At 52.2% G+C, this 24,744-nt stretch overlaps 4 protein-coding genes across 7 annotated transcripts; 2 read left to right on the plus strand and 2 right to left on the minus strand.

Moving 5' to 3' along the window:
• Nucleotides 1-479: 479 nt before the first annotated feature.
• Nucleotides 480-3,498, minus strand: FAM167B (family with sequence similarity 167 member B). Its single transcript, XM_060622067.3, has 2 exons — nucleotides 1,602-3,498; nucleotides 480-927 (listed from the first exon to the last, which is right to left on the minus strand). The coding sequence occupies exons 1-2, from the start codon at nucleotides 1,860-1,862 to the stop codon at nucleotides 697-699; spliced, it is 492 nt and encodes a 163-aa protein (XP_060478050.2). The 5' UTR covers nucleotides 1,863-3,498; the 3' UTR covers nucleotides 480-696.
• LOC132670822 (myotubularin-related protein 9-like) lies at nucleotides 1,762-9,820 on the plus strand. 4 transcript variants are annotated; one of them, XM_078452124.2, is made up of 11 exons: nucleotides 1,762-1,874; nucleotides 3,834-4,232; nucleotides 4,410-4,518; nucleotides 4,759-4,884; nucleotides 5,000-5,173; nucleotides 5,687-5,913; nucleotides 7,267-7,428; nucleotides 7,606-7,747; nucleotides 7,830-8,050; nucleotides 9,340-9,491; nucleotides 9,546-9,820. In XM_078452124.2, exons 2-11 carry the CDS (start codon nucleotides 4,048-4,050, stop codon nucleotides 9,602-9,604), a joined length of 1,557 nt encoding a protein of 518 aa, XP_078308250.1. In that variant the 5' UTR covers nucleotides 1,762-1,874; nucleotides 3,834-4,047; the 3' UTR covers nucleotides 9,605-9,820. The 4 variants fall into 4 exon arrangements, with proteins under 4 accessions (XP_078308250.1, XP_078308247.1, XP_078308249.1 ...); XM_078452121.2 differs by having other exon boundaries at nucleotides 9,574-9,820; XM_078452123.2 differs by having other exon boundaries at nucleotides 1,859-1,874; nucleotides 3,916-4,232; nucleotides 9,574-9,820.
• A 103-nt stretch (nucleotides 9,821-9,923) lies between these two features.
• Nucleotides 9,924-17,602, minus strand: EIF3I (eukaryotic translation initiation factor 3 subunit I). The gene is made up of 11 exons (XM_060622065.1): nucleotides 17,465-17,602; nucleotides 17,268-17,360; nucleotides 16,075-16,162; nucleotides 15,698-15,763; nucleotides 14,424-14,573; nucleotides 14,210-14,337; nucleotides 11,381-11,491; nucleotides 11,172-11,261; nucleotides 10,793-10,866; nucleotides 10,230-10,322; nucleotides 9,924-10,098 (listed from the first exon to the last, which is right to left on the minus strand). Exons 1-11 carry the CDS (start codon nucleotides 17,585-17,587, stop codon nucleotides 10,017-10,019), a joined length of 1,098 nt encoding a protein of 365 aa, XP_060478048.1. The 5' UTR covers nucleotides 17,588-17,602; the 3' UTR covers nucleotides 9,924-10,016.
• On the plus strand, nucleotides 17,544-24,717 carry TMEM234 (transmembrane protein 234). The gene is made up of 5 exons (XM_060622068.3): nucleotides 17,544-17,601; nucleotides 17,892-18,043; nucleotides 18,829-18,895; nucleotides 23,612-23,704; nucleotides 23,976-24,717. Exons 1-5 carry the CDS (start codon nucleotides 17,586-17,588, stop codon nucleotides 24,068-24,070), a joined length of 423 nt encoding a protein of 140 aa, XP_060478051.1. The 5' UTR covers nucleotides 17,544-17,585; the 3' UTR covers nucleotides 24,071-24,717.
• Nucleotides 24,718-24,744: the final 27 nt, after the last annotated feature.

The raw sequence follows: 24,744 nt of genomic DNA on the forward strand, positions 1-24,744 counted from the left end.
TGGGCCTCAGCACAATGGTACTAATACCACGGGTGATAGCAAGGATAAGCAAGACACAGTTCAAGTTTATGGAGTGTCTATTGTGCATTGTCTCACTTAAGACATCTCCAACTATTTGCGGAGTGAGAAGTAGCATTTCCAGTTTAGAGAGAAAGAAACAGTTGCAGGCTTAAGGGGCCCGCCTCCAGATCTGATAGAAAATGCATGGTGGAGCTGGCTTTTCAACCCAGGTCCACCAGGTCCTGCATTCATCAGTTGCCCATTGACGGGTCACCTTCATGGGGGTGATTTAGGATTTGAAGTTCTTTTCCAGCTCTGATCTTGGTAAAATAGGGAGATAGAGCAGGAGCTAGGGGGAGAGGGGGGTGCCTCTGTTCATCTCCACCTGGGCCTTCTCTCCTGCAGTGTAATCCCTGGTCCCAGCTACAGATGACACACAACGACCTTGGGCCTGAATAAATGACTGCAGAGACCTTGACGGGAAGCAGAGAGGGTCTTTATTGAAGAGCTTGGGGGTCGGCGAGCCTCTCCCCTTCCTCCAACTCCCTCTTCCCAAGCTAAGGCAGCAGGGGCCTTTATGCTCCCAGAAAGCTGAGTGATCTCCCAACCCTCCCAGCACGCTTTGCGAGGTGCTGGCACCTCTGGGACACCCCTCCTTTCCCCTTCCCGAGGGGTCTCAGGAGGTGCAGGTGTGGCTCAGCAGAGGGTGAAGCGTCGCGCGCTGATGTTCATGCGCGTGAGGCCGAGGTGCCGCAGCGGCGGGGCCAAGGCAAGGCCGGCCCCCGGCTCCAGCTCCAGGTCCAGCTCGGCCTCGTCCAGCAGCTCTTGGTGCAGGTGACAGGCTTGGTCCACCTTCAGCCGGTGCAGCTGGGCCCGCAGCCGAAGCAGCTGTCCTGCCAGCTGCCGGTCCTGAGCCTGCATCTCCCGCTGCGGCCGAGAGGGGGCGTGAGACTGCTGGCCTGGTCCTCAGCCACTTTCGTCATTCTTCCCTTCCTGTCAACACCCTGGGTTTTCGCACAGGCTGTGGCCTCCCCACCCCCTCTCGCCCCAGCTTGATCCCTCCCCGTCTCTCAGATCTTGCTCTAAAACTAAGTTAAGGAGAGATTGTTAAACAAATACAGGTGCCTGGGGCCCCACCCCAGGGCAACTAAGCGGAATCTCCAATTTGGAGCCTGGACATCTTCCTGTTTGCACATATTGGGTTATGAGCCACCTATGTAATGCTCGCCTCCTCAGATTCTGCCTACGGTGTGGTCAATGCCTCTTTTTGTCCTTCACTGCATCTTTGAGGTATAGCAATTCCCAGAGTGGGGGAGGCCATACCTTCCCCACCTATAACTGGTGCCAGGGCTCTGTCCCCAGAGCCACAGGAGTAGTCGGTGGAAGATAGATTGGATGGAATCCTGCTTTGGCAAGGCTCCCTGGATAAAACATTGGACAAGTCCACTCATGGCTCCTCAGCCCCAGGACAAAGCAACAGGAGCAGGCAGTTGCTGGAGTTGAGGTCCATTCTCAACCCCTCCCCACACCCATTGTTCTTGGGTCCTAAGGATGACTGGCCCTTAGGCCCTCTGCAAGACCGCCCACCCCACCTGACTCACCAGCTCCTGTCTGAGCCAATCTAGGGCAGAGTCCATTGAGTCGAAGCCGCAGAGGGTCCCAGGGCCCCCCAGTGCGGGTCTGGGTTGGGTCCTGTGCCAGGCCTGGCTCTGCACCCGGGCTGTCCACTCCAGATATGAGGGCCGTCGTGTCTGCAGCTGTAGCTTGGCCGTCAGTGCCTTCACGGAGTCCAGGCTCTCTCCCTCCTCATCCTCTTCATTTTCTTCACCTACTGCCTGGAATTTCAGTGGCCCCAGGGACATGGTGGATTTGGGGTGAGTGACAGGGCAAGGCTGCAGCTCTGGGAATTTGGGAAAGGGTGGCAGTATTGCTGGGGAGAGGTGGCAGGAGCTGAAGGTGATGGAACTGTGCCAGGGAATGTGTGACGGTGAGCGTTCAAGGTGGGTCTGGTCTCTCTGAGTGTGTCAGGCTGGGTGAATAGAGGGGTATGGGAGGCTAAGTGTGCAAGGGCTGGGATTTTCCTGGCCTGCTAACCCAGGAGCCACGTGATGCTCATCCGGGTGGGGGCAGGAGGAGCCCTGTTCCTCCAGCCCCTTGGATGAATTTTATTGTCTTTGCCCAGAAGGAGACACCCAGTTCCCAGAACGGAAGTTGCTCCAGGATGAGAAAAGCATCATCCACACTAGAGTCTTGGCCTTCTTCCCAAGACCCAAGTTAAGGGGTGGGGATTGGACAGAGGCTGGTGAGCTGTTCCCCCTCGCCATCCTCACTCATGACACTGGCCTTTTAGCAAAGGAACAGTGTCCAGAACCCTGGCCAGGGAGTCAGGAGATCTGGGTTCTGGTGCTGGCTCTGTGAGACTTTGGACAAGTCACCGACTCTCTATTGGGACAGATCAATGATTGATTTCAAGCTATACTTTAAGGAACTTTAGGTTCCCTTGGAAACCCCTTAAGGACTGTATATGGGATAAAGGCAGAGCCGTAGAAGGGCTCCTAAACCCTCTCTCTTCCTGTCCCTCCCAGGGCTTCAACCAGAGCTGTTCCCTTTTTAAAATTTTGTTTTGAAATATACACACAGAAAAACTCACATATCATAAATACATGCCTTGCTGAATTCTCCCAAACTGAATGCACTTATGTACCCAGCACCCAGACAAAGCAAGAGTGTTACCAGCATCCAGGAAGTGCTCCTGGCCTGTCACTACTCTCCTGAGGGTAATGTTACCATAATTTCTGACAGCAAAGATTAGTTTTGCCTTTTTGTGTACTTTCCAATGGTTCTCACACTTTAGTGTGCATGGGAATCTCCTGAAAGCTTGTTAAAAGAGACATATGGGGTGGGGCCTGATAATTTGCATTTCTAACGAATTCCCATCCCAGCTGGTGTGGAATTTTACAATTTGTATTCTTTTATGTCTGGTTCCTTTCACAGATTATTCCGATTTTATGTTTATGTTATGGGTGTCCCCCTATGATTTATTTTCTTTGTGTGTGTGCTTAATGAAATGTGTGTGTGTGTTGAAAGAAGGGTTTTGTGTGTGTGTGTGTGCCTGGACTCTAGACGTGTGAAACCTAATGGACCAAAAGGCCCTTTGAACGCAAGAATCTGTCTTATTCTTCTTAGTAATCAGCACTTAACAGAGTGTAGGCATCATTTAAGAAATGAAAGAATAATTGGATGGATGGATAGATGGATGGATGGGTCCTCCAGTAAATCCTTTAAACTCTTGTAATTTATCAGCTTAAGTGTGTGTCTCTTGCTAGACTGAAAATCCTAATGAACAGAACCTTCTCCAGTCATCCTTGGGTCCTCTCACTAAATACAGGGCCCAGTTCAGTGTACAGGCAATTCATATTTGGTGGAAGGATGGAGTGATCCGAGTCGAGGCTTCGGAGGGCAAGACTAAACCAGAAGTGGCCCCCATAGAGGGCGCCCACAGGCAGCGACTTCCAGCTGTGGTGGGGGAGGGGCACCAGCTACACAGCTGCTTGCATTTAAGGTGGACTAAGGGATTTCCCCCACCCAGCCTCAGATGTAGAGGGAGGAAGTAGACAGTTCCCAGTTTCACACCCACACTTTCCAACCCCTTCCACCAGGGTACAAGAAATGGTATTTTTCTTTCTTTTTTAAATCAGCGAGAGTGGCAGCACCTGAGTTTTAAAAAAACAAAATTGTTAAGCGCCACCTGCGACCAAGACACGAGGTAACGGGCTTTAAGCAAGACTATTCTCCCCATTTCACAGATGATGAAATTGAGGTTTCCTTAACAGGTTCTGGCCGGGTTCCTCGCTAAGAGGTGCTGGCAGTAGGAGGGGGAAATTCCTGTAAAACTTTTCGATCCCTTCCTCCAAGGGGCCTCCTTAACAGCTGTCCTGCCGGCGTCGCCAGCTGCCCAGCTAGTTCCTGTCCCTTTCGGAGCCCGCGCTCGCCCCGCCTGACGCTCCTGGAGTCTTTCTGCTGGGCCCTAGGCCCACCCCAGGCGGAATGGAGTTCTCGGACCTGATTCGTACCGGCCGGGCCCAAGCCAAGCTCCTGAGGGGTCCGGAGGCACCCCCACTGCGTGGCACGCTATGCCTCACCGGCCACCACCTGCTGCTGTCGCCAGGGCCCCAGGCGACTTCAGAGCTGTGGCTGCTGCTGTTGCGTAGCGTAGACTCTATCGAGAAGCGGTGAGACGTGGCGGGGGCGTCCCCGTAGTCAGGGAGTTTGCGGCTCCGGGAGGAGGGGGGGAGGGCAAGAGCAGCTGGAGCCCTTGCACCCTTGCATTACGTCCAGTCCTAAGAAACTCATTTCTCCTCCCCTGGTGACGGGCGGGTGACACTAAACCTAAGCCTGTCCATCCCCAGGGTCGCAAGCGACTCCGGCACCATCACGTTGCGCTGTAAGGACCTCCGAGTGCTGCAGCTGGAAATAGAGGGCGTGGAAGCGTCGCTGGACATCGCCCGGTCCATCGAGGTACACAAGCAGTGCACCCGAGGCCCCTAAACTACCCCTACTCCGTAACGAGAGGAGTAAACGGGGGCTACTGCGCAAGGGGACTCAGCATCCAGTGTTACCCTGGAACGTAGCCAATGGTAAGGGACGCAGGGTGGTCTGGAGTAAGTGCAGAGGAGGGAGCTGAGGGGCGAAAGGGGCTGGGAGGGTGCGGGTGAGATGATTCCGACTTTGCCCAGATCGCCCAACTTCCTTCCCCAGGCGCTGTCCTCCTTGGAATCGGTCATCACTTCCTTTCCGTTCTTCTACCGTCCCAAGGGCTTGAGATTGGGCGACGCCTGGCACTTCCACCCACCCGAACGCTACTACAAGCGAGTAGCTCGCGAGGTGGGTGCGGTCCTGGGGGCCCACGGTTGTGTGAGCGCCGCGCCTGGAAGGGGCATGGGGTCCGGACACTCACTGGGTGCCCTACACCTGGCCTTCGCCTCTCCCTGGGCCGCAGACCAACGCTTGGCGGCTGAGCGAGGTGAACGAGGACTTCAGCGTGTGCCCCAGTTACCCCCGCGCGGTGATCGTGCCTCGCTCCGTGGACGACGGTGCCCTGGCGCGCAGCGCCCGCTTCCGCCAGGGAGGCCGCTTCCCTGTGCTCAGCTACCACCACGCGCCCAGCGGAACCGTGAGCCCGCCCCTCCCCAGACTCTGCCTCTTGGACCAACTGCGGCCCTTCTTGGCCCTTTTCTGCACCGGTCCGGCCAATTCGCAGCGCGGCTGCCGCCGGCCGGCTCCAACCCTTTTTGGCCGCGCCCAGTCCTGCCTCCAACAGCCCCCCCCCCCCCTCCGCCCTTCCTTGACTCTGACCCCGCCCCTCTCCCCAGTTTCGGAGTCTCGCCAATCCCGGGCCCCGCCCCCGGCCGGTCGGGCCCCCTGAGTTTAGTCCCTTCTTTGTCAACCCTGGACTCGTCCACGGCCTACTCTTCGGGTCCCTTTCCCCTCTGACTACAACACACCCAGGGCCGGGCCCGGGGCCTGGCGCCCGGCCAGTTCTGCCGCCAAGGCCCTAGGCTCCGGCCTGCCCCTGCCAGCTTTAGACCTGCCCTAGTGTGTAGACCCTCCCTCGGGGCTCCGGGAGAGGAGTCCCCAAGCCAAGGCTGGGTGGCTACGGCTTCCGGAGCGCAGTCCCGGTCCGCAGGTGCTGGTACGTTCCAGCCAGCCCCTGACTGGTCCCCAGAAAAGGCGCTGCGCTGAGGACGAGGAGCTGCTGCGAGCTGTGCTGGCGGGGGCTCGCCCTGGGGCCCGGGGCTTCATCGTGGACACGCGCTCGTCTCAGGCCGCCAAACAGGCCCGCATGACTGGCGGCGGGACCGAGGCCAAAACCGCCTACCCTGGCTGGAAAAGGCTGCACCGGCCGCTGGAGAGGTGAAGGGTCTTCGTCCTCTCCTAGGCGGTCTCCTACAGGACTCTCCATGAACGTGTGTGTGTGTGGGGGGGGGGGGGGGGAGTAGGAGTAGGGGGGTGTCTTCCAGGAACCTTAGGAATTGTCAGGCATTTCCGGGTAGCCATCCCACCAGGTGGGCATCCCCACTTGCACACCCCCACTGACAGATCTCATTTCTCTCCAGGCACCCCAACTCTGCCTGGAAAAGAAAAAGCCTCTCTACATTAAACTGACTTCCAGGAGCAACTACACTACACTACACTACACACACACACACACACACACACCCTTCCCCATTGGTCCCAGCCCTGCCCTGAGTGCTGGACCTGCACACCTGTACCTATTGCCTGGGTCTCCAGGTGCTGGTAGTACCGAGAGGAGGTCCTAAGGGAGTTTTTGTGCTTTGAGGAAGCTCCCCTGTCCAGAATACAAACCCGTTTATTCCTTTATTCAGCCAGTGTTGATTGAGCACCAGAGGCTGAGATGGTGGCCAGCCCAGACATGGCTGAGAGATCCGCGGTAAATTGGCAGTTAGGATTCAGTGTGATAAGCAGCAGCATAGAGCAGGCGCCCCTCTCTTGTGTGTGGGTAGTGCAAAGAAAGCATCCCTTTTACCTGACACCGGAGAGGAGTTAGCCAGAGAGCAGGACACTGCAGGTGGACAAAACTGTAGAGTTCCTGGCCATTTGCCCTGCCTGGGGAGCTGCAAGTATGTCAGTCTGGTGGGAGTATAGAGTGTGAGGTAGAGTGTAGAGAGAGATGGGGCTAAAGGGGTGACAGCGACCAGAGAAAAGGTCTTGAATGCCACGATTATGAGCTTAGACTTTATCCTAAAGGCAGAGGGGAGCCATTGGAGGCTTTTAAACAGGGCTGGAAAAATCTCCATTAGATTTTCTGGTGGGAGGTCACATTGGTGATCTTGAGCAGAGCAGTTTCTGGGAAGTAGGGGCAGATACCAGAATCCTAAGAGTATTGTGTTTCTCTTGTCAGACGGGGACTCCCCAGGGAGTACTGTGCTGCTCCCATCAAATTGGGCGTTTCCCATGGCATTGTTTCCGACAGAGTTGTGTGACCTTTCCCCAGGTACCCCCCCAAACAGACTAGGTCTCCCCCAAGGGGTCTTGGGTCTCCTCCATCAGATTGGGGAATCCCCAAAGATACTGAATCATTCCCATCAGATTAAGTGAGCTCCCCAAAGGGTCCTGTGTCCCTCTTGTCGAATGGGCTCCTCTGAGGGTTCTTTGTCTCCCTCATTGGTCTGGAGCACTGGCTCCCAGGCTGTGCTCACCAGAGCTTGGGCTGGAGATGGGATGACCAGATTCCCACTTGTGCAGGGGACAGCCTCTACAGGAGAGCTTCGTGCGCCTGGTGGAGGCCTGTGGGGACCCGCAGCAGAGCACGGACAGCTGGCTCCGTCGACTAGAAGGCTGCTGCTGGCTGGCACATGTGAAAGAGGCACTGAGCACCGCCTGCCTAGCAGCCCAGGGCATGGAGAGGTAAGGCCCCACCCTACGAGGCAGAGAACAGGGCGGCGGACGGGCAGGGCTCTCAACCCCTGGGCACACAACCACGTCTCAGTAAGCACATACAGTCTAGAAATGGGCCCATTCGATTCCTGGCCCGGCCACCCCAGGCAGGGAGGGACTGGCCAGTTAATAAGTCCTGGCCCACAGGGAAGGGGCCTGCATCTTGGTGCATGGGGCTGAAGGCACAGATAGCACCCTGCTTGTGACTTCGCTGGCCCAGCTCATCCTGGACCCCTTGAGCCGGACCATGGCTGGATTCCAGGAACTGGTGGAGCGGGAGTGGATCCAGGTAAGTGGCCACTCAGCCCCAGCCCAGCCCCTCTATCCAGAAACCCTGTTTCCTTGCGCCCATGGCTCTACCCCTTTCCCAGGCTGGCCACCCCTTCCAGCTGCGCTGTGCCCACTCGGCCTTCTCCCATGCCCGTCCCAAGCACGAGGCACCCACCTTTCTCCTCTTCCTGGACTGCGTGTGGCAGCTGGGCCGCCAGTTCCCGCTGTCACTGGAGTTTGGGGAGGGGCTGCTGTTGGCCCTGTTTGAGCACGCGTATGCCTCCCCTTTTGGCACCTTCCTCTGCAACAGCGAAAAGGAGAGGTGAGCTAAGGGGGTGTCAAGGTGAGTCAGGGGCCAGGCACAGGATGGGGTCAGACACCTGCTGTGTCAGCACCTATGTCCCTGGAAGGCATCTTTGCCTTTTGAATGAGTTTCTCTTTGGGGAAAACTCTGGAGTGTTCTCTCCTCCCTCCCCTGCCTCCAAACCCCACCCTTTCCCCTAATTTCTGCAAACCCAGATTTGAATGGGTCCAAGGCCAATCCTACAGACCTACCTACTCTGTCCAGAACCAAGGGCACGTGCACCCCTAGCTTAAAAACAAGGACCGATGGGGAGAGTTGCTGCAAAATAAATCATTTCTGGGGCTCCCTACCACTTGCAGGGTCGATTCTAGTGAAGCAATGGTGTAGAGGTTGAAAACGGAGTCAAATGGTTTGGGCTTAACTTCCAGCTCCACCACTCACCTGTTGGGGCATCCTAGGAAACCTGTCTCAGTTTCCATCCATCTGTAGCAAGGAGAGGATTCTAACGGCAGCCACAATCTCTGCGGAGCAGGGCTGTGTGCAGATTAGTGGAGTTAAGGCATGGGAAGTGCTTAGCACAGTGCCTGGCACACAAGCAGTGGTTGTTCTTACCATTTGGTTGGCTCGTTGCATATGCTCCCAAGCCCCCCCAGAGCCATCTCTCATCGGTCTGAGATGAGACTGTTCTCTTTAGTTGCCTGGGTCCCCATCCCCCATGTTGTTTTCGCTGACTCCACTACTGGGTCATCCAGGTTAGAAATGGTTATCTTTGTGTAACTCCCTCTCCCCTGTCCTTCATATACAGCCTTTCTCCTAAAACTTTCTTACTTGGCCCTTTCCTGTCAAAGGCCCCTCCTGCTAACCCCAGTCCAGACTCTCCTTCCCACGTGGGCTATTGGGACAGCCGTCTCACTGCTGTAGTTCCCGTCACCAGCTTAAAAAAACTCGCCAACATTCACTTGGGCCTGTTCCCACTTTCTTGCTCTCGGCCCCAGTCTCCCCTCCTGAGTATTTCCATGCTTTTGCGCACCTGGTGAACTTCTGCAGACAGACCCAGCCCAAGTGGCACATTCTCATGAGCCTCCCTGATACTTCCAGGCAGAACTAAGTGGAACCCCTGAACAACTAGGACTTTGTTTTGTTCTCCTTTATTCTAGTGCCCAGTACATGTATCTGACTGGCAAGAACACGTGCAGGAAAAAGGAGAGGTTATCACTGACCCGGGATGGCTGGCACCCTACTAACCAGGGTCCCCAACCCAGAATCCCAGAAGGCATAGCTTGAGTCTGGAAACTCACTTCCTACAGATGCCTTTGTGAAGTGAGGACTCGAACACACTCCTTGTGGTCTGGGCTCAACCAGCCAAAAGAGCAACGGAAACTCCGGAACCCGCTCTACGCCCCCAATCCCTTGGCCATCTGGCCCTCCGTGGAGCTCCAGAGCCTGCGACTCTGGCAAGGTGACCCCCTACCCCAACTTCTTCCCTGGGGAGCTAGCTAACCCCTCTGCTCAGCTTCCTTATCTGTCCTCCTCCTCCTCAGGCCTATTTCTGCGTTGGATCCGCCCACCTGAACCTTCAGAGGTAGCATGGGAGAAGGTGTGGCAAATAGTGACAGATAAGGAGAAGACCAAGCTCTCTCAGCCAACAGTTTCAGCCTCTGAGCCCCAACTTTAAGGGCTGGCTCCTTGGATAGTGGCTGAGACGTTCCTGAGACCTCTCCAGGTCCCTCAGTACTTTGGGCCTTGGATGACGGTGCCTGCAACCCAGCCTAGCCCTTAATACCGAAGCTCCAAATAATAAAGATATCCATGACTGGTATCAGCTCCCTGGGTGTCAATGAGAAGGGAAAATGATGTTAACAGTTCCCATAAAACTTCTCGCCAGAAGCCATTTATTTCCAAACTAATTTATTTCTCAGAGTCCAAAACTTTCTGTGAGTCCAGGCCCAGAAACTTCCCCGGTCTTGATGGAGATCCAAGCTTCTTAAGCCTCAAACTCAAACTCAAAGTACTGTGGGTCAAAATAGTGGATGCGGACATAACCATCTTCGCCACCGCTGCTGTAGCTGGAGAGAGAAGAGCCAGGGACCAGTCAGGTGCCCCCTCTGGGGGAGGGAGACAGGCCTGTCGGGCAGGGCATGGTAAAGGGATAGAGGCCAGTCCCGGGCTAAGCTCAGCTCCCTGCACGGAGCCCTACCTCTTGCCATCGGGATGGAAGGCAACACTGTTGATGGGTCCGAAGTGACCCTTGACTCTTCCAAACTCTTCTTCAAAGGCCAAGTGGAAGAACCTGGAGGAGGGTGGTGGGAAGGGACAATTCACTCTCCATCTCCTTCCGAGACACGTTGGACGTACCACTGCCCAAATGCAAAGTAGAGAGTGTGGAATGTGAACAAAATAAGACGGGGGGGCAGACTGGATAGCTAACTTCCTTACTGTGTGCTGTGCAGCAAGTGTTAACTCGTTAACTCATGCATTTGATCTGTACAACTGTATGAGGTAAGTGTATTATCGCTGTCCCCATTATACGATCGATAATCGGGCACAGAGAAACACAAGGATGTGTCCAGGGCTTCACAGTGGGTCCAAGGTCATGCTGTAACTGCTGTATCACACACCTGTCCCAGGAAGGCCACAAATCTAGCTGCACCTCCTAGCAGCCCAAGAAATAAGGGAAGTCTCGGGTATATGGTTTGTGTCCATCATGAAAGACACTCCATGGGGTTTTGACTTGGAAGAGCCCCCCCCCCCCTCCTTTACCTGGCCTCAAACTTGCCAATCCTGGTGGAGGTGGTGGTTACATCCATGGCTTCCTGACCACCACCCAGCACCACCTGAAGGGAAGAAGAAAAGCTAGACAGGCCCAAAGGGTAGGCAAGTCCATTTTCTGTTTCTTATCCCCAGCTCATAAGCTTTTAATATCTCCCACATCAGACTGGAAGGATGCTAAGGGCAGGGCCCAAGAGATACTTTAGCCACCTCCTGCCCTATCCCCCGGGGCTGCCCAATCATTGAATCATTGCTCTGGGAATCTCCTCTCTAGCTGACATTATTTCCTCCAGAATTCAGATCTCCATTGACACCCAGATGCTGGAAGCAGTCCAAGGCTTCAGCAGAAGCCTGGGTGTGCTTCCCTTACATGGTCATAGTTGGGAGAGAGGGCAGCTGAGTTGACTGGACGTTCTGTCCGGAAAGTCTTCTGGTGTTCAAGAGTTGTGGAGTCAAAGAGCTGGAGAAGACAGGGGAAAGCAATCTGTAAAAGGAGTCTTCTTCGGGGAAGTCAGGCAAGTTGAAAGCCTTGCAGGATGGTGGGAGGAGCCCCCTGCCAGACCCCTTGCCCAGGCTCACCTTGGCTGTGTTGTCCTTGGAGGCAGTGACAAACATGGTCATATCCCTGGATAACTGGATGTCATTGATCTGTCGGGAGTGCTCCTTAACATTCACCAGTACCTCTCCAGACTGGGGAAGGCGGAAGGGGAAGAGTGAGGTTCTGGGTGGCCTGACCTCCACAGGCCCCACTGCTCAGCAGGGCTTCTATACTGCCCCCTGTCCCAGCCGGGGGAAGGGAGGTCTGGGTTGGGATGGCCTAAGTATTCCCTGAACTAACATTTACCCCCTCCAAAGCCCACATCCAAACGTGGCCCACGTATACATTTCATCAACACTGGTAGTCCATCTACGAAAATACATGCTTATGGTGACATACCTACGGACCTATTAATTAATCAGCACATTACAAGGGCAGAGCACTTTTCACTTACTCCTTTCAACAGTCACTGAATTGTGAACAGTCACAATTTGCCAGGCATCGTACTATATACTCAACACCTGTTTTCTTTCCTTTCTTTTCTTTTTTTTTGAGAGAGCACACAGGGGAGGGGCAGAGAAAGAATCCCAAGCAGGCTGTCAGGACAGAGCCTGACGCGGGGCTTGAACTCATGAATCAAGAGATCATGACCTGAGTGGAAATGAACAGTTGGGTGTTCAACCGACTGAGCCACCCAGGCGCCCCTAAAGGACATTTTCAAAGGAAGAAAGTAAGGCTCAGAGCGATGGTGTGACCCGCTGGAGATCGTGCAACCTGTAAGGGGCAGAGTGCCTGAGCTCACCCCTCCCCAGCCAGGGGTGGAGTCACAGTCCACAAGCACTGCTGTGTGTCCAGCTTTTTTTAGATCTTCTCCAAGGGCCATTTCACCTCCTGATTTCCCTTCCCACTCAGCAACCGGCTAGCCTGTACAGTACAAAGAGCAGAATTTGAGAGTCTGCCCTCAAAAGCACCTTTCTGTGCTTCAACTTCTCTATCTAGAAAACAAGATTACTAAAAGCCCACCACCGAGGTTCACTATAGGGAGACTGGGACTGTGTCTTGTTTGACTTCGTTGTGACATGAACCTGGTCTACACTGTGCAGACACTGGTGAGATGATTAAAAGGTCTTTTGAGCACTGAGCCTCACACACACTAGACCCTCAGAGAATTTTCCTTTCCTCTCCTGAATTATTTTTGTTGTTGTTTTTAAGTAAGCTTTATGACCATTGCGGGGCTTGAACTCACGACCCCAAGATCAAGAATTGCATGCTCTTTGGACTGAGTCAGCCAGGTGCCCCTTTCCTGAATTATTATTAGTTTTTAAACTTTTTATTTTTATTTATTTATTTGATTTTTTTTAACGTTTATTTATTTTTGAGACAGAGAGAGACAGAGCATGAACGGGGGAGGGTCAGAGGGAGGGAGACACAGAATCTGAAACAGGCTCCAGGCTCTGAGCTGTCAGCACAGAGCCCAACGCGGGGCTCAAACTCACGGACCACGAGATCATGACCTGAGCTGAAGTCGGCTGCTTAACCGACTGAGCCACCCAGGCGCCCTAGTTTTTAAACTTTTTAAAAAAATTTTATTTTTGAGAGAGACAGAGAAGACAAGTGGGGGTGGGGCAGAGAGGGGGGGAGGGGGACAGAGGATCTGAAGCGGGCTCTGTGCCAACAGCAGCGAGCCCGATGTGAGATCATGACCTGAAGTCGGATGCTCAACCGACTGAGCCATGCAGGCGCCCCATTCCTGAATTATTTTTACCTATTCTGTGGGAAGGATGTATTTTTGTCTCCTCCATCAATGTGGACACATGGTAGGGACATATCTGGCTCCTGTATTTCGGGGAATAAGCACACCAGCTTTACAGTCAGGCCTATCCGAAGGCACAGATCAGTTCCACTCTTCGCTGGCATCAAGCATGACTCACGCCTTTGACTTTGGTTTCCATTCCCTTTCTGCAGGTAGGTCTGGGGCCTAGTGGACTACAGCCGATGTTTGCTGAGCGACTAACCTTTATGGTAGTGCCCTCCAGCATTGCCCAGGCACCCAAACAAGAAATCAAGACAGCCTGGGCTTGGCCCTGTCCTCATCCCCCATCTCATCAGTCACCCCTACATCTCTTGACTCTCAGGTGCTCCACACCTCCAGAGCTATTGCCTCACTCAGGTCCATTCTCTGAACTATGCCTGCAAAAGCCTCTAAAGAGAAAATCTGATCAGCAATAACCATTTGAAAATTCCCCGCTACCAAAAGGAAAATCACAGTTCCTTTACCTCCTGACACTCGAAAAATCTAGTCGCTATCCACTTTCTCCAATACCGCGTCCCAATGACACCAGACTCTCTTCTGACCAGTCCCCCTACTCCCTTAACTCTGTGCTTTTGTGTGCACTGTTCCTTTCACCTGTGGAACTGCCTTCTCTTCTTGCTTGAAGCTCTATTTATTCTTCACGGCTTAATGTACGTGCCACCTTCTCTGTGACGGAGGGCACTTTCTGTGCTTGGCTCAAGACCTCTGTGGTGGCACAACTCACAACCTGACTCATGTGCTAGCTGTTTGCCAGTCCGTCTCCCTGGGGACAGGGCGCATGTCTGATTCATGTCTTTGTCCTAAGAGCCCAGCATGGCACTCAGTAGTGGCAGGAAAATGCTTACTTGTGATCATTATGAACCTATCCAGAGTACTGTGTGACAAGTTTTTCAAATGCCTGATGTCCTTTGATCCTTGCAACGTTTTACAGATAAACAGGCTCAGTGAAGTAACTTGCCTAAATTCACAGCTAAAAAGTGGTGTTCTTCACTGCTGTGCTATCCTGCCTTTTGAAGGGAATCTTTCTGGTGGACTTGGGCCCCACCCACCTCCTCACCTTGGCACTATACTGGTTGAGCTCTCCGCCCTCGTGGCCGGCGATGATGCACTCCCCCAGGGGTCCCCAAACGGCACTGGTGATCTTGGAGTCGTTGCAAGGGATCTTCATGTAGGGCTCGTTGTTGTCTGTGTGCAGAAGAGGTCAGGCCCTGGGCTCTGGAGCTACGCCCCATACCCCAGCCCCGGTCCTCACCCCCCGAGCTCTGCCTCACCGATCTGGCTTGGATCCCGCAGGTCAAAGAAGCTCACAAAGCACTGATAGCCCATCTGCTTGTCTGTGGAGAACATGATGATGTTGCCCCCAAAGTCAAAGCCACACGTCCGGACAGCTGAATTGGTCTTGAGTAGGGCCAGCTGCTTCCCTGGAGACAGGCAGAAATCTGGGCTACCCCTTGTCCAACGCCATTGAGAAGAGAACACTCTCTACATCTACCTATCTTCCTGTTCACTGCTTCTCCTGGTCTAGTGACCCCAACCCACCGCCACCTTGGTGGCTACGCTTTGGCTCAAGATTTTTAACTTCCTCTCTGTCTCTCCTCAGACATCCTGCTGCTGTGGCACTGCTCTCATAGCGGAGTGCAAATGTATCTGTCTTCTCAGAATTTCTCTGCGTGTCTCCAGTACCCAGCATAGAGCTGGCACAGAACTGGGTGCCGAGTAAATATTTATTCAACGGAGCAAGTTCATAGGCTCCCGTGTCTTCGGTCTGTTCTTCCAATGCTCCCCACCGCCACCGGAGTTTGCTAAAACCGAACATGCTCTGCCCCGCTGAGGGACAGCACGCCAAGTCTGAAGGAAAAAAGCCAAGCTCCTGAGTTTGTCATTCATGGCCTATTCTGACCCTTGCCGGCCTCATCTTCTCTCCTATTTCATCTCCTAAGAAGCAGAAACTCCCCACAGATCAGATGACTTGGACAGGACACTTGCCATGCTTTCGTTCCAGTCTGTGCCAAACTGATGACCTCTTTCTCATCCTTTAAACCCCAGCTCACATGACATTTTTCTTGGGAAACCTTCCCGGGTTGCTTCCATCCCCAATCCAGACATCAGCTGCCCCCCTCTGGCCTTCCACAGTGCTCTGTGCTTTCTCCAACATGGCTTATGTCTCACCACAGTGCCTCCTTTTATTTTATTTTTTTAAGTTTATTTATTTTCAGAGAGAGTGTGGGAGGGGCGGGGGGGGGGGGGGGGGCGGGACAGAGGATCCAAAGCGGGCTCTATGCTGACAGCACAAAGCCTGACGCGGGGCTCGTACTCACAAACCGGGAGATCATGACCTGAGCCGAAGTCAGCCCCTCAACCGACTGAGCCACCCAGGTGCCCCGTGTAGCACCTCTTTTCTTGTCTGTTATCCTTTCCTTGTCTGCTTCCTGTTCCTCAGAACAGGAGCCATGTCTGGATTTCTATTTCCCCAAAATGTATTCACCTAAACAAGTATACTGTAGGTTCTTGCTGTTTGAGGAAAAAGTAAACGATCCAGGCTTACCTGTTTCACAGTCCCAGAGACGACAGCTATTGTCAGCTGAGCCGGTGAGGACATGTTTGGTGTCCCCTGAAGAGGGTGTTAAGAAATAGAACCCAGTTCACCCGAGCCCCTGTCCTCCTGGAACACCAACTGAATCACCTCCCCACTCAGCCCCCGCCAGCCTTCCTTCCTCTCTTACCTCGGAGCATTCTACCCTCCTCATCTAGAACTGCAACTTGTCCTGACTGTTCCCCCAACCAGGGTACGGACTGGGGATTAGGAGGTAGATATCGTTCCCTAGACCCACAATATCCTCCCAAACTCTCAACTCCAAGTTGGCGGCCTCTCCGTTGCTGGCAGACCCTGGGAGCACAGACTCAGAGCAAAGACAAGGATACAGTCGGCATCCACACACCACACAGCTCCAGTATGGCCCATGTAAGTGCCCAGCCTCTCACCGTTCACAGAGTACCATACATTGACGATCTGGAGGAGTTAATGACAGCGACACGTGGTAAACATCCCAAGCAGAGCAATGGCCTTCTATTTAGAGGTTCCCCAGGAACCCTCCACAGCCTCTACTGAGGCCACGTTTTACCCTCTCCTGCTCATTTCTTGGGAAACAGCAGGTTGCTGGTAAAAAGAACAACTCCTAGATTCTCCCCCTTCCTGCAGGTAAGTGGCAGGGGCACCAGGAGGCTTGCAAAAACATCTCCAAGCCATTGTCCCAGTCCTCCCCCAAACTCTCAAATACAGTGCTTCTCTCCTCTGAGCTTCTTTTCCTATCTGTAAAATGGCCACAACAATAATGCCTTCTTCAAAGGGTAGCTGTGAAGCTTCAATAAAATGGTGTCTAAGGGATTTAAAATATAAATGACTAACAATTCTTCACTCATACACACCGGGTACTTACTGTGCTAAGCTCCTTACTTGAATCTCATTTAACCCTGAAGGCAACCCCACGAGGGAGGTACTATTTGTACCCATAATGTATAAAAAAGGAAATGAAGTTTAGAAAGATTAAATGACAGGCTCAAAGTCACGCTGCTATTGGACGTGGGAGTCACGATTCAAATCAGGTCTGTAGGCTTCCCAACTCCCACTTTGAGCCACTAGAGTTAACGTCTTGCATAGGGAGGTGCCTCAAAGGGCAGTGCTGTGAGAGGCTGTTTGCACTCAGTGAAAAGCGGGATGGGGCCCAGAAGGACCGACTGAAATGAGCCCAGGGACACCCCCATAAATCCTCTGTTGTCCCTCACAGTCCAAGGATCAGCTGTCCTTTTCTAGAGATGGTGTGTTCCCCTACCTGGAAGAATAGTTTTGTTCTTTCTCAGAATGGTCCCTTCCCAGTCCCCTGAAGGGGCTGACTCTCATCTCCGTCCCCCTTCCACAATGGTCTGTGGCTTTTTTCCTCCTGGCTACTCCTTCCTTCTACCAACAACTGCGTTTTCCCGGTAAAATGCTCTCTCCCGGGATGGTCTCTCCTCTCGGGCAAAACTGGCTTGTCCACCCACCGCCCAGTGAGAGTGAACTCGCCCCCTCTCGGCCCCTGCTGCAAGGTCCCGCCGACCCGCCCTCTGCCGACGCTCACAGGGTCCTTGGCCACCGTGAAGAGGAGGTCTCCCTCGCGGTTGTACTTAATCTGCGTAATGGACCGCTCATGGCCCTGCAGCAGGATCGGCTTCTGTGAAGACAAGACGGGAGTGTCACCGCCAAATATCGGCCCCTGCTCCAGCTCCAGACCCCCAAAGACCCCCCATGCTAACACCCCAACTCAGGGAAACTCACCATCCCTGCGTTGACGAAAGGAAAGCAGCAACGTGAGTGGGACCGGAAGGGGCTTAGCGCCACTTCCGGATTGTGGGTCTCCGCCCCTTCGCTCCCGGAAGTGGCCGGGAGCGGCGTTGCCATGGCGGCATCTCTAGGTGGGTAGGCGGCCCCGCCCCTCTAGGGGCTTCCCGAGCCTTGCCCTGAGTTCATTTCCTGCTCCACCTTCACCACTTAATCTCGACCCCTGCCCCAGCCCCAAACTTTGGGCTCCTGGATCCATCTCCTCGGCCTCCAGGGCCCTGCCCTATTCGCCAGTCTCACCCGGGGCGTTGGAGAGCGAAGGAGAGATGTGGCAGCGGCTGGCTGAGGAGGGGAGGCCAGAGGAGGGCTGGGCCCCGCGGGCGGCAGTTTGGTGGGAGTGAGGGTCACTCGCGTCTCCATCCAGGGCAGGTGCTGGCTCTGGTGCTGGTGGCTGCCCTGTGGGGTGGCACACAGCCGCTGCTGAAGCGGGCCTCCTCCCGCCTGCAGCAAGTTCATGAGCGGACCTGGGCCCGGCAGTTGCTGCAGGAGATGAAGACCCTCTTCTTGAACACTGAGGTACGTCTGTGAATGGCCCCTTTCTCGCGCATAGCTGCTAAAAATGTGGTCTCTGGAGTCAAACAAATCTGAGTCAGAGTCTGCTCCCCACCAGCTTACTCGCTGGAAGCTCTTAGATGAGACACCTGTCCTGCTTGAGCCTCAGTTTCATCATCTGTAAAATGGGAAAGAATGGTAACCATCTTATAGGGTAGTTGTGAGAATTCAGTGAGGTGAGGCACATAAAGCACTTAACTAGTACACAATTGGTGTTCAATCTATGGCTGCTGTTACTAATGTTTTATTATGGTGATCCCTCCAACAGACCTTTCCAAGGGAGGACTTGGGGCTTAAGTTGACCCTGGGGTGGGAAGATCTAGAGAACTACCCCTGACCTCAGTGCTGCCGTCTAGGCTAGTGGGTAAGACAAGACACAGACACAACCACCTCTCTGGGCTAAGGGCTATGAAATAGGTACAGATTAGGTGCCTCCTGAGTTCACAGGAGGGAGGTTGGAGCTAGGAGCCTGGGGGAATGCTTTCTGGAGGGAGTGACATTGGCACTCAGGGACTTGCTGGAGGGGGAAGATGGGAGTAGCAGGGCTGTGGGAGGGGCATTCAAGGCAAAGGCTTGGAGTTCAGTCAGTAACTTCCTGTCTGCCCTGAAGGGTCCTTTTCAGAAGGCTAAACACTCTCTGGGCCCTTATAGCTACCCCTCCTTCTAAAGAAAGGCATAGCTAGAAGCTCAAAGAAGGCAATGCTGCTCAGTCCAGCATCACACTGACTGCAGATTTCTTCTGTTTCCAGTACTTGATGCCCTTTTTCCTCAACCAGTGTGGCTCCCTTCTCTACTACCTCACCTTGGCATCAACAGGTGGGTTTCTGACTTAGAACTGCCATGCTCAGTGGTGGAAGCCACCCAGAAGAGTCACTTGGGGAGGGTGCCTGAAACAACTTTTTTCCATGAGTGAGGGAGAGCCCACTATCTCCAGTTCCCTCTCTGCACCCTCTTCCCTGAGCAGTTGGGGCACAGTGGGCTGATTATGAGTATGCTGCCAGGCATTTGGGTTGATCTGTAGCCCGGCGGTCTTGCGCAGCAGCAGAGGAAGAGGGAAGGTTCATTTTGCTGTGCTAATGGCTGGCGCTGACACTCTTGTTTCCACTGTGTGCTACCTGTCTGACCCTGTGTAAGTCTCTTAATTGAGCGTTGGTTTCATAGGATGGTCTTCTTGCCATTGAGAGAATTAAATTCAGTGTATGAGAAGCATCTAGCAGAGTACCTGGTGCACACTGTAGGAGCTCAATAAATAAAAATTTCCTTTCCCCCACTGATTGATGACTGTCCTCTACTGCATCAGATACTGTGCTAGTTTTACACATTTTATAGCCATACCTCAGAGATACTGCAGGTTTGGTTCCAGACTACCGCAATAAAACTTATATTGCAGAACAAGGCAAATGAATTTTTTCGTTCCCCAGTGCATATAAAAGTTATGTTTAGGGGCATCTGCTGGCTCAGTATGTGGAACATGCAACTATTGATCTCAGGGTTGTGAGTTTGAGTGTAGAGTTTACTGAAGGATAAGATTTAAGTGGGAATGCAAGCTGGTGCAGCCACTCTGGAAAACAGTATGGAGGTTCCTCAAAAAACTAAAAATAGAACTACTCTATGACCCAGCAATTGCACTACTAGGTATTTATCCACGGGATACAGGTGTGCTGTTTCAAAGGGACACATGCACCCCCATGTTTATACCAGCACTATCGACAATAGCCAAAGTATGGAAAGAGCCCAAATGTCCATGGATGGATGAATGGATAAAGAAGATGTGGTCTATATATATACGATGGAGTATTACTCGGCAATCAAAAAGAATGAAATCTTGCCATTTGCGACTACGTGGATGGAACTGGAGGGTATTATGCTAAGTGAAATTAGTCAGAGAAAGACAAAAATCATATGTCTTCACTCATATGAGGACTTTAGGAGACAAAACAGATGAACATAAGGGAAGGGAAACAAAAATAATATAAAAACAGGGAGGGGGAGAAAATAGAAGAGACTCATAAATATGGAGAACAAACAGAAGGTTACTGGAGGGGCTGTGGGAGGGGGGATGGGCTAAATGGTAAGGGGCACTAAGGGGTCTACTCCTGAAATCATTGTTGCACTATATGCTAACTAATTTGGGTGTAAATTTTAACAGATAAAAAATAAAGTTAAAAAAGAATAAGATTTAAAATAAAAATTAAAAAACAAAAAGTTATGTTTATACTATTCTGTAGCCTGTTAGGTGTGCAATAGCATCATGTCTGCTACAACAACGCACATATTTTAATTAAAAAATACTTGGGGCGCCTGGGTGGCTCAGTCGGTTGAGAGACTGACTTTGGCTCGGATCGTGGGTTTGAGCCCCGTGTCAGGCTCTGTGCTCCTTGGAGCCTGAAGCCTGCTTCAGATTCTGTGTCTCTCCCTCTCTCTCTCCCCCTCCCCCACTTGTGTGCATGTGCTCTCTCTCTCTTACAAATAAGTAAAAAAAAAAAAATTTTTTTTTTTTTTTTTTAATCTTAAAAAAATACTTTATTGCTGGGGCACCTGGGTGGCTCAGTTGGTTAAGTTCAGTTGGTCCGACTTTGGCTCAGGTCATGGTCTCACAGTTCGTGAGTTTCAGCCCTACACAGGACTTCATGCTGACAGCGGTGAGCCTGCTTGGGATTCTCTCTCTTTCCCTCTCTCTCTGCCCCTCCCTCCCACTCTCTCTCAAAATAAATAAATTTAAATAAATAAATAAACATTAAAAAATACTTTATTGCTTGAAATGGTAACCATCATCTGAGCTTTCAGCAAGTCATAATCCCTGATCACAGATCAGCATGACATGTATAATAATAAGGAACAGTTTGAAATACTGCAAGAATTACCAAAATGTGACACAGACATACAAAGTGAGTAAATGCGTTGGAAAAATGACAACGATAGACTTGCTCGATGCAGGGTTTCCACAAACCTTCAATTTGTTAAAAACACAGTATCTGCAAAGTGCCATCAAGAGAAGTGCAATGAAATGACGCCGGATTTCTATTGGATTGTGATCATGATGCTATGAAGCAGACATGATATCCGTGTAGGAGATGAAGTTACAAAACTTGGGGCAATTTATTTCCCTTCTCTGAAGTCAAGCATGTTAGTGCAGAAGGATTTGAAGCTATGTATTACTCCAAGTTTATGTTCTTGAACTTAACTATGAGAAGTCCCCCTGCTGTGGTTTCGTCTCCCATGGAATCTCACCCAGGCCCCAGAGAGCTCTGGAGAACCCCTCAGAGGCCACAGAAGGGTGAGGAGACAGGCTGACCTCAAGACCTACCACTTCAGCTTCAACTAGAGGCTACATTTATCCCTTTTACATGTGGGGCTTCTCATAAGACATCATTTTTTTAAATTTATTTTCAGAGAGACAGAGACAGCATGAGTAGGGGAGGGGCAATGAGAGAGGAAGAGAGAGAGAGAATCCCAAGCAGGCTCTGCACTGCCAGCACAGAGCCTGATGTGGGGCTTGAACCCACGAACTGTGACATCATGACCTGAGCCGAAATCAAAAGTCAGATGCTTAACTGACTGAACCACCCAGGTGTCCTGAGACGTCATTTTTAAAAAAGGTTTATTTATTTATTTTGAGAGAGAGAGAGAGTGAGTGGGGAGGGGCAGAGAGAGAGGGAGAGAGAGAATCCCAAGCAGGCTCCGCACTGCCAGCACAGAGCCCGATGCAAGGCTCAATCTCACGAACTGTGAGACCATGACCTGAGCCGAAATCAAGAGTCAGATGTCTAAACTGACTGAGCCACCCAGGCGCCCCATAAAACATCATTTAACAGGAAGTTTGAGCACCTGGGTGGCTTAGTCGGTAGAGCATGTGACTCTTGATCTCGGGATTGTGAGTTCAAGCTCCCTGTTGGGTGTGGAGATTACTTAAATAAAACTTAAACCCCAAAAGTTTGAAAAGCAAATAAATAAAAGCAAGTTTGAAAGCCTCTGGCACTCCCTGCTGCCCAAGAATGCCAGCTGACTGCAGTTAGCCCCTTACCAAGTTTTGAGCAGATGGCAACGTTAGGGTCCTGTTATCTCCTCTCCTGCTCTACATCCATCTTTTAGCATCTGTCTATTGTAGTAATCAACAACAGTGGTCACTTTATCAAAGATGTATATCTTCAGCCAGGAGCTAGACACATTATCCCGTCTTATCTTACCACAGCGCTGTCACCTTGCTATCACTGTTGTACTTGTAGACTGCAGAGGTCAAGGGCCTAACCAAGGCGGCACAGGGAGACCTAGGTCAGCCTCACTCCAGTGCCCTTGCTCTTCCATGGCCCCATGCTGCTTCCCCTCCCCATCTACTGTTGCACACCAGTCGATAGCAGTCCTCGCATTCCACGGAAGGTGTGTGAGCCCCAGGAAGCAGCTCTGAGTAGGTAGTTGGGTCAGTTTCTTGGGTGGGGAATGCCATCCATGGTGGGGACTCTTGGGATGAGAAACAGGACAGTTCCTCCTCTTCCTGAAGCAGGTGAGGCCGGGAATGCTGGGAAGGAATGAGCTGACTCAGGAGCCAACGTGAGCAGTTGGCCTGGCAGTTATTAGTCTTGTCATCGTAAGTAGCTCATTTTCTGATTTAAACTTTTTTTTTGTACGCTTGTGTAATAAGCACACTTAACATGAGGTCTATTTTCTTAAAACGTTTTTTTTTTTTTTTTAAAGTAAGCATTACACTCAATGTGGGGCTTGAACTCACAACCCTAAGATCTAGAGTCACACGCTGTACCGACTGAGCCAGCCAGGCGCCCCCATCTTCTTAAATAGCCTAAAATATAACTTTTTAAGAAGATGGGGGCACTTGGGTGGCACAGTCGGTTAGGCCTCTGACTCGATCTCAATGCAGGTCATCATCTCACAGTTTGTGATTTCAAGCCCCTGCATCTAGCTCTGCACTGGCAGTGCGGAGCCTACTTGGGATCCTCTCTGCTCCTCCCCTGCTCTCTCTCTCTCTCTCTCTCTCTCTCTCTCTCTCTCTCAAAAAATAAATGAGCTAAACTAAATAGATAAATAACATTCTCAGTCGGCCTCAATTTATGTGTCCCCTCTGAGCTTTTGTTTTCTTTATGTAAAATGACAACGCTCTTCTTGCAGTGTTGTAAGATATGTCTGTAAGATACAAAGCACCCAGCACACAATTTGCACTTACTAAGTGATGACTGTGTTTTTGCACTCGTCCTCCTGCATCCTTTGGGCTTTGTGGCCTGTCCAGATACCCTTGGGATCTCAGAAGCTCTCTGAGTACAAAGACCTTATCCTTATCAGCCAACCGCGTGGTCACCGACCACTATATAGTTCAGGTCTTCATGCTGGAATTGAAGGAGCACCAAATTTAGAGTCAGGAAACATGGCTTGAATCTTGAGTTTTGCTCTGATTTCATCTGGAAAGAGATACTTTTTTTTTTCTTTCTTTTTTTTTTAAACAGGCTGTCTTGATAAACTGTTTTGTGCCTAGAAAGGCATTTTTTGGCATCTCAGAGATTTTTTTTCATTCTGATCACTCAGATCTGACCCTAGCTGTACCCATCAGCAACTCTCTGGCCATCATCTTCACACTGATTGTTGGGAAGGTCCTTGGAGAAGATATTGGTGGAAAAGGTAAGTTAGACTGCTTGCAAGTGCAGGAAGCCACTACTTGGGCCTTGCCACCCCTGGTTAGTCCTTTCCAGAGCCATCTCCCAAGGGCAGGGGAAGAGAGGATCTTTCCCCATCCCACCCCTTTCTTCTGCAGCTCTTCCTTAGAGCCATCAGAGTTTCCTTCCCCTGGGTGTTCTGGGGACAGACCCCATCTGAGCTGGGCACCCAGCCCTGCACCAGCTCCTCCTAGCGTGGCTGGGCTCAGCCCCTCGATTTCTGCCCATTCTCCCAGGAGCATTCACAGGCATGGTGCTCACCATGGCAGGAATTACACTCTGCGTCACAAGCTCCGTGAGCAAGACCCAGGGGCAACTGTCTGCCCGTTGAGTGGGTCGATGCCACCCTGCAGCGCTTCTGTCTCCAGGAAGCCCCTGAGCCGTGAGGTACAGCCTCACGTGAGGTGCAGCAGACGGACCTAGCACTTCCCCGCCTGAGCCTCAGCGTCCTCCTCTCTTAGGGGGCTAAGAGCTACCTCATGGTGGATTGCACAAGAGAACTGGAGCAAAAGGATTTTGTAGCTTCCGAGATCTGTTCGACTGCTAGGATTTAGCACAAGAGACTTCACGCTCCTCCAGCGACCCTTCTGCCCCGGCAGCCCTCTTCGTGCTTTCATGTCAGGCCCCCAGCCCAGCCACTGTCACTATGGCCTGATCCGGACTGTCACAGCAGCAGGGTCCACGGACTGCATGGAGACAGCCAGCCGTAGTCTGAGCCAGAAATGCAAACAGAAGGCCTCCAGGGCTGTCAGGGGCCCCCGCTGCCTGAGGGGCATCTGAGGGGATGAATGGCAGGTGCAGAGGAGATGAGCGGTCTGGTAGCATCGCCTGTCCCACCCATGAGATGGGTGGAAATCCTCACCAGCCTGCCCCTCTCAGCCAGCCAGCCTCCTGTGGGCCCCTGCACCACCTCACTCCAGCCATGTGGTATGGTACCTGGCGAGCAGTAGCCTCAAATAAATCTGCACTAAACAGACAGAGGATAGTAAGTATTCTTTTATTGTG

Source organism: Panthera onca, chromosome C1 (assembly GCF_046562875.1).
Source record: "Panthera onca isolate mPanOnc1 chromosome C1, mPanOnc1 haplotype 2, whole genome shotgun sequence".
NCBI classification, from domain to species: domain Eukaryota; kingdom Metazoa; phylum Chordata; class Mammalia; order Carnivora; family Felidae; genus Panthera; species Panthera onca.